Source organism: Heptranchias perlo, chromosome 18 (genome assembly GCF_035084215.1).
Source record: "Heptranchias perlo isolate sHepPer1 chromosome 18, sHepPer1.hap1, whole genome shotgun sequence".
Classification (NCBI taxonomy): domain Eukaryota; kingdom Metazoa; phylum Chordata; class Chondrichthyes; order Hexanchiformes; family Hexanchidae; genus Heptranchias; species Heptranchias perlo.
In genome coordinates this window covers 887,402-905,028 of record NC_090342.1, presented here as the reverse complement: position 1 = coordinate 905,028, position 17,627 = coordinate 887,402, and the positions used below count along the sequence as shown (strand labels likewise).

The 17,627-nt window shown below is 46.4% G+C and overlaps 1 protein-coding gene and 1 long non-coding RNA gene across 6 annotated transcripts in view; one reads left to right on the top strand and one right to left on the bottom strand.

The window, feature by feature from the left end:
• The first annotated feature begins 3,647 nt into the window (after positions 1-3,647).
• LOC137334485 (uncharacterized) lies at positions 3,648-5,395 on the top strand. Its single transcript, XR_010966163.1, has 2 exons — positions 3,648-4,267; positions 4,306-5,395. It is a non-coding gene; the product is annotated as an uncharacterized lncRNA (long non-coding RNA).
• Positions 5,396-9,373: 3,978 nt separating this feature from the next.
• The window catches only part of LOC137334484 (tetraspanin-9-like), a 227,390-nt gene continuing 219,136 nt past the window's right edge, over positions 9,374-17,627 (bottom strand). For all 5 annotated transcript variants that reach the window (XM_067999183.1, XM_067999184.1, XM_067999186.1 and 2 more), the window contains 3 exons: positions 13,703-13,834; positions 13,526-13,609; positions 9,374-10,549 (listed from right to left, as the gene is read on the bottom strand). In XM_067999183.1, the coding sequence (XP_067855284.1) occupies positions 10,478-10,549; positions 13,526-13,609; positions 13,703-13,834 (288 nt within the window). In that variant the 3' untranslated portion in view covers positions 9,374-10,477. The remainder of the gene's footprint in view (positions 10,550-13,525; positions 13,610-13,702; positions 13,835-17,627) is intronic.

Genomic DNA, 17,627 nt, shown 5'->3' with positions numbered 1-17,627 from the left:
GGTTCAGCCTCCCGAGTGTCACCATCTGCTGCATGTGATCATTCCAGATACACGAAGCCAGCAGCAGCTCCCACCTGAAGAAGACATAAAAACATATCAGAAATAGTGGGGATCAAAGAGTCCAATGAGAGTGAGGAACTTAAAGTAATTAAGATTAGTAAAGAAAAAGTACTGGAGAAATTAATGGGACTAAACGTCGACAAATCCCCTGGGCCTGATGGCCGACATCCGAGGGTTCTAAAAGAGGCGGCTGCACAGATAGTGGATGCATTGGTTTTGATCTTCCAAAATTCCCCAGATTCGAGAACGGTCCCAGTGGATTGGAAGGCAGCAAATGTAACCCCGCTGTTCAAGAAAGGAGGGAGAGAGAAAACAGGGAACTACAGGCCAGTTATCCTGATATTTTTAGTAGGGAAAATGCTAGAATCTATTATTAAGGACGGAGTAACAGGGCACTTAGAAAATCATAATATGATTAGGCAGAGTCAACATGGTTTTATGAAAGGGAAATCGTGTTTGTTTGACAAATCTATTCGAATTTTTTGACATTATATATCAAATACTTGGATGAAGGGACCGAGTGTAATGTATCCAAGTTTGCTGACGATACAAAGCTAGGTGGTAAAGTAAGCTGTAAGGAGGACACAAAGAGTCTGCAAAGGGATATAGACAGGTTAAGTGAGTGGGCAAGAAGGTGGCAGATGGAGTATAATGTGGGGAAATGTGAGGTTATTCACTTTGGTAGGAAGAATAGAAAAACAGAATATTTTTTAAAAGGTGAGAGGCGAAGAAATGTTGCTATTCAGAGGGATTTGTGTGTCCTTGTACATGAAACACAGAAAGTTAGCATGCAGGTACAGCAAGCAATTAGGAAGGCAAATGGCATGTTGGCCTTTATTGCAAGGGGGGTTGGAGTACAAGAGTAAGGAAGTCTTACTACAATTGTACAGGGTTTTGGTGAGACCTCACCTGGAGTACTGTGTACAGTTTTGGTCTCCTTATCTAAGGAAGGATAGACTTGCCTTAGAGGCGGTGCAACGAAGGTTCACTAGATTAATTCCTGGGATGAGAGGGTTGTCCAATGAGGAGAGGTTGAGTAGAATGGGCCTATACTCTCTGGAGTTTAGAAGAATGAGAGGTGATCTTATTGAAACATACAAGATTCTGAGAGGGCTCGACAGGGTAGAGGCTGAGAGGCTGTTTCCCCTGGCCGGAGAGTCTAGAACGAGGGGCATAATCTCAGGATAAGATGTCGGCCACTGAGATGAGGAGGAATTTCTTCATTGAGGGTTGTGAATCTTTGGAATTCTCTACCCCAGAGGGCTGTGGATGCTGAGTCGTTGAGTATTTTCAAGGCTGAGATCGATGGATTTTTGGACTCTCAGGGAATGAAGGGATCCCCATATCCTCTGGTGCTGTTAAATTCTATGAACTCTTCTCTCTCAAACCACGATTCCATTAGTCCAGAAAAGACCGCTCCCTGTTTTGTGTTCCAGTTTCACACATTGAACATAAATCATTTGTTCGGGACCACATCACTTTCGTAATAACAGGCACAAGTAACAACTTTCCATTTCTATACATTTTATTTGTCTAATTCTAAATAAAAATAATCTGTACAAAGGCTGAAATAGGTATTTGCACAGAAGGAACATTCTGTGAACAGAGCCTGGGTGGAATGGCACATTAGGAGCTGATTGACTAACAGGAAGGAGATGCTGTCAGCGATGAATTTATTGCAGCCCAAGGACCCAGGCTGTTTATTCCTGGTGAGAAGCAATAACAGGTGCAAACATCCCATAATCTCATTTTATTATTTCGGCTTCTCATGCCAGCAACATCTTTAAGCCTTTAACTTTCTAGTACAAACTTGTATCTAAAATAAATCCATTTCTGTGTCAACTCGAAGCACACAAAAACTCAATCACATGCCAAAATACAACTTTCGCCGCACTGTCAGAGGGTCAGTACTGAGGGAGCGCTGCCCTGTCGGAGGGTCCGTACTGAGGGAGCGCTGCCCTGTCGGGGGGTCGGTACTGAGGGAGCGCCGCACTGTCGGAGGGTCCGTACTGAGGGAGCGCCGCCCTGTCGGGGGGTCGGTACTGAGGGAGCGCCGCACTGTCGGAGGGTCGGTACTGAGGGAGCGCCGCACTGTCGGAGGGTCGGTACTGAAGGAGCGCCGCACTGTCGGAGGGTCGGTACTGAGGGAGCGCCGCACTGTCGGAGGGTCGGTACTGAGGGAGCGCCGCACTGTCGGAGGGTCGGTACTGAGGGAGCGCCGCACTGTCGGAGGGTCGGTACTGAGGGAGCGCCGCCCTGTCGGAGGGTCGGTACTGAGGGAGCGCCGCCCTGTCGGAGGGTCGGTACTGAGGGAGCGCCGCCCTGTCGGAGGGTCAGTACTGAGGGAGCGCCGCCCTGTCGGAGGGTCAGTACTGAGGGAGCGCTACACTGAAGGAGGTGCCATCTTTCGGATGAGATATTAAAACTGAGGTCCTGCTTCTTAAGCTTGTTGTTGAAGGTCCCAGTGCATCATCTTCCATCATTTCTCCCTCGCCACCAAACACAGATCAACTTCTCAGTTAGTTCATTGCTCTGCACAAAATGGCTGCCGTTTGCGTACATTACAATGAGTGCACTTCAAAGTAATTGTCAGCACTTTGGGACATGACAGAGACAAAATAACACACTTTATTACTATGTCTTTCTTGCCCTCTTGGGCACTTTATAAACATTCTTTTCTATGTTTAGAGAAGGAAATCATTGGGCTAACATTCAGCGATGTGGCCAAGCAGCATCCGTAGAGTTCCTTTGTGACTGAGCTGCTCGATCCTCAGTGATGCATAGCTGGCAGTATAACTCTGGGCTGCTGGCATCATACTCACCGATATCACAGGCGATTTGTACAGTGTTATGGTCCAACACTATACACTATCTTTATGTACAGTGGGGTTTTACACAGTGCAGCCTTAGTCCTGAGAGATGGGTACAGTTCTGTGACTGCCCACAGTGTAACTGTCAGCTTTTTCAGTTGACAGATCTGAGACCAAAGTGCATGAGGTGTGTGTATGTGCAAGTGTGCGAGTGTGTGCACGTGAGTGTGCGAGTGTGGTCGCCTAAATATGTGAATGAGTGCGTGTGTATGAGTGAGAGTGTCTGCGTGTGTGTATGAGTCTGTATGCGTGAGTGTATGTGCGTCCATCTGTGTGAGAGTGTGTGTGAGTCTGTACGTTATGTGTCAGCCGTTGCTCGGTGGCAGCACTCGTGGCTCTGGGTCAGAAGGTCATTGGTTCAAGTCCCAGTCCAGAGACTTCAGCACAAAATCCAGGCTGGCACTCCCGGTACAGTGCTGAGGGAGCGCCGCGCTGCCGGAGGGTCGGTACCGAGCGAGCGCCGCGCTGCCGGAGGGTCGGTACCGAGGGAGCGCCGCGCTGCCGGAGGGTCGGTACCGAGGGAGCGCCGCGCTGCCGGAGGGACGGTACCGAGGGATCGCCGCGCTGCCGGAGGGACGGTACCGAGGGAGCGCCGCGCTGCCGGAGGGTCGGTACCGAGCGAGCGCCGCGCTGCCGGAGGGTCGGTACCGAGGGAGCGCCGCGCTGCCGGAGGGTCGGTACCGAGCGAGCGCCGCGCTGCCGGAGGGTCGTTACCGAGCGAGCGCCGCGCTGCCGGAGGGTCGGTACCGAGGGAGCGCCGCGCTGCCGGAGGGTCGGTACCGAGCGAGCGCCGCGCTGCCGGAGGGTCGGTACCGAGGGAGCGCCGCGCTGCCGGAGGGTCGGTACCGAGCGAGCGCCGCGCTGCCGGAGGGTCGGTACCGAGGGAGCGCCGCGCTGCCGGAGGGTCGGTACCGAGCGAGCGCCGCGCTGCCGGAGGGTCGGTACCGAGGGAGCGCCGCGCTGCCGGAGGGTCGGTACCGAGGGAGCGCCGTGCTGTCGGTGGTTCTTTTGGATGAGATGTTAAATCGAGGCTCTGTCTGCCCTCTTGGGTGGATGTAAAAGATCCCATGACACTATCTGACGAAGAGCAGGCGAGTTCTCCCGGTGTCCTGGGCCAATGTTTATCCCTCAACCAACATCAGGTTATCTGGTCATTATTGGGTAAAATATCTGTGTGCGGATTGGTTGCTGCGTTTCCTCAATTACAACAGTGACTACATTTCAAAACTGATTCATTGGCTGTAAAAGCGGCTTGGGACATCCCAAGGTCGTGAAAAGTGCGATATAAATTCAAGTAATTTCTTCCTGTGTGAGCAGGTGTGAGTGAGTGTGAGCAGGTGAGTGAGTGTGAGCAGGTGTGAGCGAGTGTGAGCAGGTGTGAGTGAGTGTGAGCAGGTTGGTGTGTCCACCTGTTTGTGGCAGTAAATTAGAAACTGGGTCTGATTTTGGAGCGAGTGGGTCACATGGATCAGAAGAAACGATTGGAGGAACAGAAAAAAAACCCAACCGCGACCACCTGCCCTTAAAGGGGCCCGCGACCACCTGCCCTTAAAGGGGCCCGCGACCACCTGCCCTTAAAGGGGCCCGCGACCACCTGCCCTTAAAGGGGCCCGCGACCACCTGCCCTTAAAGGGGCCCGCGACCACCTGCCCTTAAAGGGGCCCGCCATACGGTCCCTGCATCACGTGGGGCTGTTCTGAAAGTTACTCATTGATTTTGGGTCACGTGTTGTGAGGATAGTTTAAGTTTTAAACTTTTGAGTGAAGATGCGACATGTGACCCTGTGAAGCCCCTCCCCCAGGGCAGATTATAATCGGTGATTATTTAAATACCCAGATTATTTAAATTGCATTACCCAGTGAGGATGTGTTAAATGATCACGTGAACAAATCCAGATTAAACAGCAAAGTAAAACTAAAAGGAATTAATCTGAAATCTGACGGAGTGATTTTCCAATTTACAGACTGCCGATCTGCAGTTATATCATCAGGGGTTTGGGGTATTTGGTAACTCGACATAATCTTCTGCTAGTTAGTACAACAAGAATTACAAACATCAATAGAATTATTTAACATAAAACTGCAGGGTTTGTTTTTAAAAACCATTTACAGATGGGTTCAAACTCATGGTCTAAATGCTTTAATTAACTTTCAATACTGACAATGTGACATCCTTTACACACATGTGATAATCACTGATCCATGGCCTTTGCTCAAAGCAACTTCATGTCTGGAGCACGGAAGGTTTTATATTCTTTGTAAGTTGAAAGTTCCCAGCTGGTTTGAAGCATTAAAACCTGCAAATACTGAACAAACTCACACAAGCTCCGGGTTATAAAACAGTCAGTGTAAAATACACACAGGAGGTTGTATTGAAATTCACCATCTCGTATTTTAAAACCATTAAAAAGATTGTTAAACTGTAGCCAAATGCTATATAAATAAATGTAGCATTTTCATAATTTCCTACAATGCTTATTAACATTTCTAGATTATGAATGAATTTAAAACATGCTATAAAATAAAAGCATCAATGTCAAAAGCCACATCATATACAGAAAAGGAAAGAAGTCCGTGTAAAGCAGAGGATGGTAATCGATCAAAAATCTGCTAATATTACAATGAAACAGCGTGTGGGGAAACCACTGTGTGATCTTTAAACCACAAACTGCACTCATCCCCCAGCCCATGACCCCCACTCAATTATCAGAGGGAAACAGGAGGGACTCGTGAGTTAGAATCTCTCCCGATCTCTCGGTTAACACTCAATCCCCTGGAGCAGCGAACAGGGTCCGAGCCCCCCCACTACATCACCTCTTATCTGAAGCATTAAAGTTACTTTGAACTCCTGACATTGAAGCATTTTATGGTCCCTTTTCCAACAAAGTAAACACTGACTTCCATCCCTCTCTCCTTGGTTTAAACATGAATTATGTACGAGCCCGAAACAAGTCAAGTAGAAGTCCTTTAATAATCAAAGCCTCTGCACTCCCTCTACGTTTTACACTGAAGAGTTTTCAAGGGTGAGCCCTCACCCATGGGGCATGTGTGAGACACGGGCCAAGGAACAGCAGCAGGCGGTCAGGACACAACAGCTTGTGTTGATAGTCGTGGGTTAGAGGATCCAGTCTTTAAGGAAACAAGTTGTTGGCGTTAACTGCAAGGGTGGGGACTTGTGTAAACCATACAACTCACTGGTGAACGGGCACCACGTGTAAACTCACTGGTGAATTCGCACCACGTGTAAGCTCACTGGTGAACGGGCAGCACGTGTAAGCTCACTGGTGAACGGGCAGCACGTGTAGGCTCACTGGTGAACGGGCACCACGTGTAAGCTCACTGGTGAACGGGCAGCACGTGTAAGCTCACTGGTGAACGGGCAGCACGTGTAAGCTCACTGATGAACGGGCACCACGTGTAAGCTCACTGGTGAACGGGCACCACGTGTAAGCTCACTGGTGAACGGGCAGCACGTGTAAGCTCACTGGTGAACGGGCACCACGTGTAAGCTCACTGGTGAATTCGCACCACGTGTAAGCTCACTGGTGAACGGGCAGCACGTGTAAGCTCACTGGTGAACGGGCAGCACGTGTAAACTCACTGGTGAACGGGCACCACGTGTAAGCTCACTGGTGAATTCGCACCACGTGTAAGCTCACTGGTGAACGGGCACCACGTGTAAGCTCACTGGTGAATTCGCACCACGTGTAAGCTCACTGGTGAATTCGCACCACGTGTAAGCTCACTGGTGAACGGGCAGCACGTGTAAGCTCACTGGTGAACGGGCACCACGTGTAAGCTCACTGGTGAACGGGCACCACGTGTAAGCTCACTGGTGAACGGGCACCACGTGTACAATGGGTTTAAATCAGCCAATTTTAATTCAATCAGGTCTTTCCATGATCAAGCAGTTGTAAAACAACCTTCTGGGCAGGACAGGCCAGAAAAAAGCAGCAAATTCAACCCGGAGGTGTGTTTGTGAGTCTGACAGGGAAGTCTGGGAATGAGTGCCATGGAGTTATGACGGTAAAATGAAATGTGAAAGGGACAGAAGTTCTATTGAAATGTAAACTCACTGAAGGCAATTCAGGTTCAACTAAAAGATTTTAATTCTCAACAAACACACCAAAAAGAAATTTCATTTTGTAAAATACCTGAGGTCTCTCCAATGACAGTGTAGGTTCGCTGCCTGATGCTCAGGGAGATTCCAGGATCACATCTGGATTTGAGCCTGGGAAAGGTGGGCAGCAGGAGGAGTCTTCAGCTCGGGAGAGGCAAATTGGCCGATGTGCCCACTCTCTCACGATCCAGCAATCTCCGCTGGAAAGTGCATGTTTGGACTCTGGTTGAAGGCAGTTGATGAGAATGTGAGAAATTCCTTAGTCAAACAGCCCGCTGAAAAACAGGGGCTGACGACTGAACTGTGACGGTGCCTCCGAGGCCACACCCACTCAGCAATGCCAATGGGAAACACCCAAAGTGCTAAAGGCCCAGGCACCAAATATGTGTGAGGATCACAAGGAGGCATTTGTCTGAGGGGCTCACCAGACACGCACTGACCGGGGGACAGGAAGCAGGTGATTCCTGGGGCTGCCCAGACTACCTGCCAGCCCTCAGAAGGCCACTTCAGGTCATTACTGTCACATCAACAATAGAAAGAAACGATGCAGTAAAGTGACAGTAAACCTCAACAAGCTTCTGAATTAGGTGACCCCTCTCCCCCCTCATCGCCTCCATCACCCCTCTCCCCTCCCCATCCCTCTCCCCCCTCCATCCCCCCACCCCCTACAACACTGCTCTCACCTCCCCACCCCCTCCTTCACCTCTCTCCCCATCCCCCCACCCCCTCCTCCACCTCTCCCCATCCCCCTCCTCCACCCCCTCCTCCACCCTAGCCCCCACCCCACCTCAGCTCATCATGAGCACTAAGATCGAGATTTAAACTTTTTCCTGAGCTGGTCCTGCTCCAGATGTGAGGTTGATTCACCTGGTAAGGTGCACACAGTGTCTCAGGAACATCAGCAGCTCACATCTGGCGCATTGGGTGAGCTACAGACAGGTATCCCAGGGTGGCCCTGCCATCTGCTATTGACCTGTGACCTAGCAAATGACTGACTTCAGGAGAGGAGCGATGAGGGGAGATGAGGGTAAGAGGAGAGGTTAGGGATGAGGAGAGGGTCAGAGGGAAAAATCTAACACTAAACATAAAATGTCCATCTTTGTTCCTTAAACACCCTTTTAACTAAAAACCCTCACATTGCATATTTTAAAATCCCTGAGTGCCTTTTCTATGAAGAATTTCTTCTAACAGGAAATGCTCTGGCACTTTTATAAGGTGTTACATTAACGTCATTCTGTCAACCCCACAAATGGGGCCAGGATTCCCATTCCACGGTGAGACCTGTTTAATTTAGAATCACACAAGCTACTTCTTGTGGCAATAATATTTCACCATCACGGGGGCCAATTGGCTTCCATTCCCTTTGGCTAAAAATGTCCCAAGTTAAAAATTTTGCTACATTTCATTTCATCCCTGTATCTTCATTTAATAAAGTCTTGGTCTGGTAAAGTCTGAACGGACCTGAGTTATTTCTCTGAAGTATCTGAGAATATGGTTAGACGTCCTCCAGCTGTTCCCCTCCAGCTCTGCACTGCAGCTGGACACAGGTCAATGTCACAGGCGATCTCTCCACTCACTGACCAGAATTTCTCAACCTGAAGACAAATCCCTTTGAGCTTTTTGTTAGAATTCTTACATTTTATTCTGAACACACTGTATTCACCGCCTTTGATTATTGTGTCTAGAAAATGATTTTCAGTCCTCGAGCATCTCTAAAAAGATTCACAATTTTGCCTTATTTGGGAGTGTTAACAGTTCAGCCATCAGCAATTTATCTTCTCACTGAGAGTATTCCAGGTGGTATCAGTGCAATTTATACTTTTCTGATGTCAAGTGTACAAAGCACGAGGTTAGTAGCAGCCAGCTTTACACTATTCAAAGTCACAATGTAACCGTTCAAGGCTTGTAATACATCAAAAATAAAAATGTTAACTAATCTTGCTGCTTAGTTTTACTGCCACCCCAACTAGTTACAAACTGTGTGACTAGTTGTTGAACTAACTGGTCTGTGTTACTGCACTAGAGAGGTTAGGCATTCAGACGTTGAATTGCTAAAACCAGCTGACAGATTATTCACAACCCGCCAACTTCATACAAATCCAGCCGTTACCTTCACTCTCAATCTTCACTATCTTGCCTAAAATGTGTCGAGACTGATGGACAAGTTTGCTGTGATCATCATCAGTTGTCACTTCTGAACATCGTCACAACAAACAAATATCATCACTGAACTGTCAGCACACTGCCTTCACTCACCCGAGAATTTTGACTTTTAAAGATCACACAGTGAAGCTAAAGCAGAAAAAGCCCATATAAAAAGTTCAAACAGTACAAAAACGCTCTGTCATTTACTTAAAAGATACATTTCCTAATCTACATTTAAAAAAAATCTTTCATTTGTATTTGCAAAGAGTAAGTGAATACATGCTGATGGTCAGACCCCACGTCTGGCTCTTTAAATGAAGCAGCTGGGCCCCCACAGTAGGATTCTCTCTGCAACTTGTGTGGAACTGTTCAGAGTGAGTTGCAGCAACACAGATAATAGGCTATTTTTTCTATCATACTTTGAACAGATTAGTGAGACACTATTGGTCACTCAGACGGAACCAGTTGGTTACTAGGCACCTGCAATGGGCAGTTACTGACCGAAATTCCCCAACCAGAGGATTCCCTTTTTTTTTTAACGTATTTGGGCAAAGGAGTAAAATGTTTGCTCTTCTGACGGAGAGATTCTTTGAGCAGCCGCTCCCAGCGGGGAGTGTCTTGTGCTGGGAGTGCACCTCGGACAGTCAGGGCAATGTCCTGAGACACTCTCCCACCCACCACTGGATTAGAACAAACGCCCAATTAGCACAACTCAAGAGGTACGTTTGTAACACCATCTGCTTTTGGAATTGTCATGCAAAAAAATTAATCCACTTTCCTGGCGTTACAGAGAGCAGGAGCACACACACATTGGGTAATCAAACTGAACTGGTGCTGTCTGTGCTCTAAGACACCAGAGTAACTTTGGAATCCACTTCAAAGGGAATTGAAGGGCACTCCTTTGCCAACAAGATACTGACTGGTCTAATGCCCAGATGTGAGCTAAACTCACACTGTAACTGCTGGACACGTTTGTCAGGGTTGGGGGCTGGGGGAGGAGGTTAGTTCAGGGTCAGTGCTGCAGCAAATCCTACATTTGGGCCATCGCTGGACCAACGGGGAATGTCACCATGTGCAGGCGAGTGATCGCAGAGTCTTAATGATGTTTAATGGTTTGGATTTCTTTGGCAAAAGATAAAGAATCGTCACTCCTGAACTGTGCAAGGAGCAGGTTTCCAAGTGCAGAGGATGACTAGAATTGTGCCTGGATGGCAAAGCTTTGAGTTGTCTGAAGAATGCTTTGTAGTATCGTGAGGACCTCAACTCATCGCCCGATACCAATATTACGCTTTGTACTTTTTACCACTTCTGGAGATTTGATGGAACAAAGTCATAGAGAAAGCCATACCAAGAATCTGGAATAGAACAAAACAGAACTGATCAGCTGAGAAAACATAAGAAATAGGAGCAGGAGTAGGCCATTCGGCCCCTCGAGCCTGCTTCGCCATTCAATCAGATCATGGCTGATCTTCGACCTCAACTCCACTTTCCCGCCCGATCCCCATATCCCTTGATTCCCTTAGTGACCAAAAATCTATCGATCTTGGTCTTGAGTATATTTCGCGACTCAGCATTCACAGCCCTCTGGGGTAGAGAATTCCAAAGATTCACAATCCTCAGTAAAAAATGTTTTCCTCATCTCAGCCTTAAATGGCCGACCCTTATCCTGAGACTATGCCCCTAGTTCTAGACTCTCCAGTCAGGGGAAACAGCCTCTCAGCATCTACCCTGTCAAGCCCTCCAAGGATTTTATATTTGTCAATGAAACCACACAATGTCGATACATCCCAGACCAAGTAGGAACAGCACACACTGCAAGGAGACAGCTCGAGGAAAAGAACGCAAGTCGAGAGAGAGAGAAAATGAGTCTAAGGAGCAGGGCAGACTGGGCATTTGCTGAATGGTGATATTTAGGGTATTTGGTTTGCAGATTAGGCAGTGCGTTTAGAATTGAAAATGGTTATCGAGAATAGTGTAGGTTTTGGGGCGATTTAATGGAGGTGTTTAAAATGATGAAGGGACGAGGTTGTGTCTGTGTGGGCAGACTATAGACCATAATAAGACCATAAGAGATAGGAGCAGGAGTAGGCCATTCGGCCCCTCGAGCCTGCTCCACCATTCAATGAGATCATGGCTGATCTGATTTTACCTCAACTCCACTTTCCCGCCCTTTCCCCATATCCTTTGACTCCCTCGCTGATCAAAAATTTGTCTAACTCAGCCTTGAATGTATTCAATGACTCAGCCTCCACAGCTTTTTGGGGTAAAGAATTCCAAAGATCCACGACCCTCTGGGAGAAGAAATTCCTCCTCATTTCCGTCTTAAACGGGCGACCCCTTATTCTGAGACTATGCCCCCTAGTTTTAGATTCCCCCATGAGGGGTAACATCCTCTCAGCATCTACCCTATCGAGTCCCCTCAGAATCTTGTATGTTTCAATAAGATCTCCTCTCATTCTTCTAAACTCCAATGAGTAGAGACCCAACCTGTTCAATCTTTCCTCATAAGACAACCCTTCCATACCCGGAATCAACCTAGTGAACCTTCTCTGAACTGCCTCCAATGCAAGTATGTCCTTCCTTAAATAAGGGCACCAGAACTGTACGCAGTACTCCAGGTGTGGTCTCACCAACACCCTGTACAGTTGGAGCATGACTTCCCTGCTTTTATACTCCATCCCCCTAGAAATAAAGGCCAATATTCCGTTTGCCTTCCGGATTACCTGCTGCACCTGTATGTTGACTTTTTGTGTTTCATGTACGAGGACACCCAGATCCCCCTGTACCGCAGCATTTTGTAGTATTTCTCCACTCAAATAATATTTTGCTTTTTTATTTTTCCTCCCAAAGTGGACGACTTCACATTTTCCCACATTATATTCCATCTGCTAAATTTTTGCCCATTCGCTTAACCTGTCAATATCCCTTTGCAGACACTTTGTGTCCTCATCACAACTTGCTTTTCCACCTATCTTTGTATCATCAGCAAATTTGGCCACAAGACATTCTCTGTTCCTTCATCCAAGTCATTGATATACATTGTAATTAGTTGAGGCCCCAGCACTGAGCCCTGGGGCACCCCACCAGTTACAGATTGCCATTTTGAAAATGACCCTTTTATCCCGACTCTTTGTTTTCTGTTAGTTAGCCAATCCTCTATCCATGCCAGTATATTACCCCCAACACCATGAGCTCTTATCTTGTGCAGTAATCTTTTATGTGGCACCTTATCGAATGCCTTTTGGAAATCCAACTATACTGCATCCATTGGTTCCCCTTTATCCACCCTACCCGTTACTTCCTCAAAGAACTCCAATAAATTTGTCAGACACTATTTCCCCTTCATAAAACCATGTTGACTCTCCTTGATTGTATTATGAGTCTCCAAATGTCCTGCTACTACTTCCTTAATAATGGATTCTAGCATTTTCCCAATGACAGATATTAGGCTAACTGGTCTATAGTTACCTGCTTTCTGTCTCACTCTCTTCTTGAATGGGGGTGTTACGTTTGGGTTTTCCAATCCGCTGGGACCTTTCCAGAATCTAGTGAATTCAACTAGAGTTGGACGGGTTGGGGAAAACGAGGGGACAAGTGGAGGACTATGTTAGATGTCAAGAGGTTTTTCTTTATGTAAAGAGTTGTCAAAACTTGGAACAAGTGTGAATCATAGAATTATAGAATCATACAGCACAGAAGGAGGCCATTTGGCCCATCGTGCCTGCGCCAGCTCTTTGAAAGAGTTATCCAATTCGTCCCAATCCCCTGCTCTTTCCCCGTAGCCCTGCAAATTAATCCCGATCAAGTATTTATCCAATTCCCCTTTGAAAGTTACCACTGAATCTGCTTACTCCCTTTTCAGGAAGTGCATTCCCGATCATAACAACTCGCTGTGTGAAAAATTTCTCCTCATCTCCCCTCTGGTTCTTTTGCCAATTACCTTAAATCTGTGTCCCCTGGTTACCGACCCTTCTGCCACTGGAAACAGTTTCTCCTTATTTACATTGTCAAAACCCTTCATGATTTTAAACACCTCGATCAAATCTCCCCTTAACCCTCTCTGCTCTAAGGAAAACAATCCCAGCTTCTCCACGCAGAATGTCAAGGCCTTAGAGAGGGTGCAGAAGAGATTTACTGGAATGGTTCCAGGGATGAGGAACTTCAGTTTTGTGGAGAGACTGGAGAAGCTGGGATTGTTCTCCTTAGAGCAGAGAAGGTTAAGGGGAGATTTGATAGAGGTCACAGTCTGATGTGTGGGAGTCCAGTTGGTCTCGGAGACGGATGCTAAAGGTCTCGTGGCTGCCGATTGCCATTTTTATGAAGGTCTTTACCTGTATCACCACGATGCTCATCGCAACAGTGCCAAGAACGACTGTTTGCTGCTCAACCAACATCACAATCTTATCATAGCAACCCTAAAACACAAAAACCAGCTGTTACCATCTCTGCCTCACAGAATGATGAAAATTTCAATCAGGTAGTGGTCTCCTGTAAAACCATGCACCTACCGCCACAAACCACTTGCTGGGGGTGTGCTGCCCACATCCTTTGCTGTACTCTTCACAGCAAGAGTCAGGGACCGAGTTAACGCCCAAAACTGGTTCCCAGTCAGTGGAATTATCCACACCACAGCACTCGTACTGCGGGAGAGAGAGGAGTTAATCACATCACAGAAATAATAATGTAAGAAATAAGAACAGGAGTAGCTCCACTTTCCTGCCCGATCCCCATGTCCCTTGATTACCCGAGAGTCCAAAAATCTATCGATCTCAGCCTTGAATAAACTCAACGACTCAACATATACGGCCCTTTAGGGTGGAGATTTCCAAAGATTCACAACCTTCTGAGTGAAGAAATTCCTCCTCATCTTAGTCTTAAATGGCCGATCCCTTATTCTGAGACTATGCCCCCTGGTTCTAGACTCTCCAGGCAAGGGAAACAACCTCTCGGCATCTACCCTGTCGAGCCCCCTCAGAATCTTATATGTTTCAGTGAGATCACCTCTCATTCTTCTAAACTCCAGAGAGTACAGGCCCATTCTACTCAATCTCTCCTCATAGGACAACCCCCTCATCCCAGGAATCAATCTAGTGAACTTTCGTTGCACCGCCTCTAAGGCGAGTATATCCTTCCTTACATAAGGAGAACAAAACTGTACACAGTACTCCAGGTGAGGTCTCAGCCCTGTACAATTGTAGTAAGACTTCCTTATTCTTGTACTCCAACCCCCTTGCAATAAAGGCCAACATACCATTTGCTTTCCCAATTGCTTCCTGTATCTGCATGCTAACTTTTTGTGTTTCTTGTACGAGGACACCCAAGTCTCTCTGGACACCAACATTTAATAGTTTCTCACCATTTAAAAAATATTCTGTTTTTCTATTCTTCCCACCAAAGTGAATAACCTCACATTTCCCCACATTATACTCCACCTGCCATCTTCTTACCCACTCACTTAACCTGTCTATAGTGAGTATAGGAACAGGAGAATAGACAGGATGAATGCGTGGCTGCAGGGATGGTGTAGGAGGGAGGGATTTAGATTCCTGGGACATTGGGACCGGTTCTGGGGAAGGTGGGACCTGTACAAGCGGGACGGGTTACACCCGAGCAGGACCGGGACCAATGTCCTCGCGGGGGTGTTTGCTAGTGCTGTTGGGGAAGGTTTAAACTAGAGTGGCAGGGGGATGGGAACCTGAGCGGGGAGTCAGAAGGGAGTAAAGTTGAGAGCAGCAAGAGAGGGGAAGAACCAGGGAAATTTACAATACAAATAGTACAACCAGTTGTTCAAGAACAAGTGAAAGGGAAAAGCATAGAGCAGCAGAAAGAAAGTGTACTTTAGGCACTACAGATAAAGTGGAAACTAGAAGGCGTAAGGCAATTAACCCAGGAGCAAAGCTGAAGGTCAGGCTAGGGTGTGTGGCCCAACTAAGAGTTCTATACACAAATGCACGGAGCAGAAGGAGTAAATTAAATGAACTACAGGTTCAAATTCAAATTGGAGGGTATGACATGATAGCTATTACTGAGACATGGCTGCAGGATGGTCAGGGTTGGGAACTAAATATACCGGGTTATAAGGTCTACAAGGGAGATAGGGAAAATGGAAGAGGAGGAGGAGTAGCCTTAATGATTAGAGATGAAATCATTTCAATGATAAAGGGGGATAGAACGAGAGGTAAGCAGCCAACAGAGACCTTATGGGTTGAATTGAGAAATAGGAAAGGATCTAAGACTATAGTGGGAGTTGTGTATCGGAGCCCTGGCAGCAGCTCTGAAGTGCTAGATTGTATAAATGCAGAGATTAGACAAGCATGCAAGAAAGGCATAGTGGTCTTAATGGGGGACTTTAACCTTCACATAGATTGGGAAAAGCAGACTAGCAACTGTCAGAAAGGTAGTGAATTTCTTGAGTGTGTCCGGGATAGTTTTCTACAGCAGTATGTCCTAGAGGCAACAAGGGGGCAAGCCATACTAGATTTAGTCATGAGTAATGAACCAGATTTAGTTAACGGCTTAACTGTGCGTGAACATCTACCCAATAGCGATCATAACATGATCAAGTTCAATGTAGTGTTTGAAAGGGAAAAAAGTGAATCAGCTGCTAAGATTCTAGACTTGGGCAAGGCCGACTTCAATGGGATGAGACAGAGACTGTCCACAGTAAACTGGGCAAATCTGTTAATGGGTAAAACGACTGATGATCAGTGGGAAATGTTTAAAGAAACATTTAACGTGATACAGAATCGGTTTATACCCCTGAGGGGCAAGAACTCTACTTGCCAAAAAAAAAGCCATGGACAACTAAAGAGGTAAGGGACAGTATAAGACATAAGGAAAGGGCATACAAAAAGGCAAAAAATGGCACAGATCCTGGCAAATGGGAAAGATACAAAGATCAACAAAGGGTCACAAAACAGATAGTAAGAGCTACAAAAGAGAGTATGAAAAGAAACTTGCAAGGGATATCAAAACCAATACGAAAAACTTTTATAGTTATATTAGGAAAAAGAGGGTGGTCAGGAGCAGTGTTGGCCCCTTAAAAACTGAAAGTGGGGATATTGTCATTGACAATGGGGAAATGGCAGACATGTTGAACGATTACTTTGCGTCAGTATTTACAGTCGAAAAAGAGGATAGCATGCCGGAAATCCCAAGAAAACTTATATTGAATCAGGGACAGGGACTCGATAAAATTAACATAAGTAAAGCAACAGTAATGAAGAAAATAATAGCACTAAAGAGTGACAAATCCCCAGGACCAGATGGTTTCCATCCCAGGGTTTTAAAGGAAGTCGGGTGAGCACATTGCGGATGCCCTAACTATAATCTTTCAAAGTTCTCCAGATTCAAGAACTGTCCCTCTGGATTGGAAAATTGCACATGTCACTCCGCTTTTTAAGAAAGGAGAGAGAGGGAAACCAGGGAATTATAGACCAGTTAGCCTAACATCTGTTGTGGGGAAAATGCTGGAGTCTATAATTAAGGATAGGGTGACTGAACACCTCGAGAATTTTCAGTTAATCAGAGAGAGCCAGCACGGATTTGTGAAAGGTAGGTCGTGCCTGACAAACCTGATTGAATTTTTTGAAGACGTGACTAAAGTAGTGGACAGGGGAATGTCAATGGATGTTATTTATATGGACTTCCAGAAGGCATTTGATAAGGTCCCACATAAGAGACTGTTAGCTAAGATAGAAGCCCATGGAATCGAGGGAAAAGTACGGACTTGGTTAGGAAGTTGGCTGAGCGAAAGGCGACAGAGAGTAGGGATAATGGGAAGATACTCACATTGGCAGGATGTGACTAGTGGAGTCCCGCAGGGATCTGTCTTGGGCCTCAATTATTCACAATATTTATTAACGACTTAGATGAAGGCATAGAAAGTCTCATATCTAAGTTTGCCGATGACATAAAGATTGGTGGCATTGTAAGCAGTGTAGATGAAAACATAAAATTACAAAGGGATAATGATAGATTAGGTGAATGGGCAAAACTGTGGCAAATGGAATTCAATGTAGACAAATGTGAGGTCATCCACTTTGGATCAAAAAAGGATAGAACAGGGTACTTTCTAAATGGTAAAAAGTTAAAAACAGTGGATGTCCAAAGGGACTTAGGGGTTCAGGTACATAGATCATTGAAGTGTCATGAACAGGTGCAGAAAATAATCAATAAGGCTAATGGAATGCTGGCCTTTATATCCAGAGGACTAGAGTACAAGGGGGCAGAAGTTATGCTGCAGCTACACAAAACCCTGGTTAGACCGCACCTGGAGTACTGTGAGCAGTTCTGGGCACCGCACCTTCGGAAGGACATATCGGCCTTGGAGGGAGTGCAGCGTAAATTTACTAGAATGATACCCGGACTTCAAGGGTTAAGTTACGAGGAGAGATTACACAAATTGGGGTTGTATTCTCTGGAGTTTTGAAA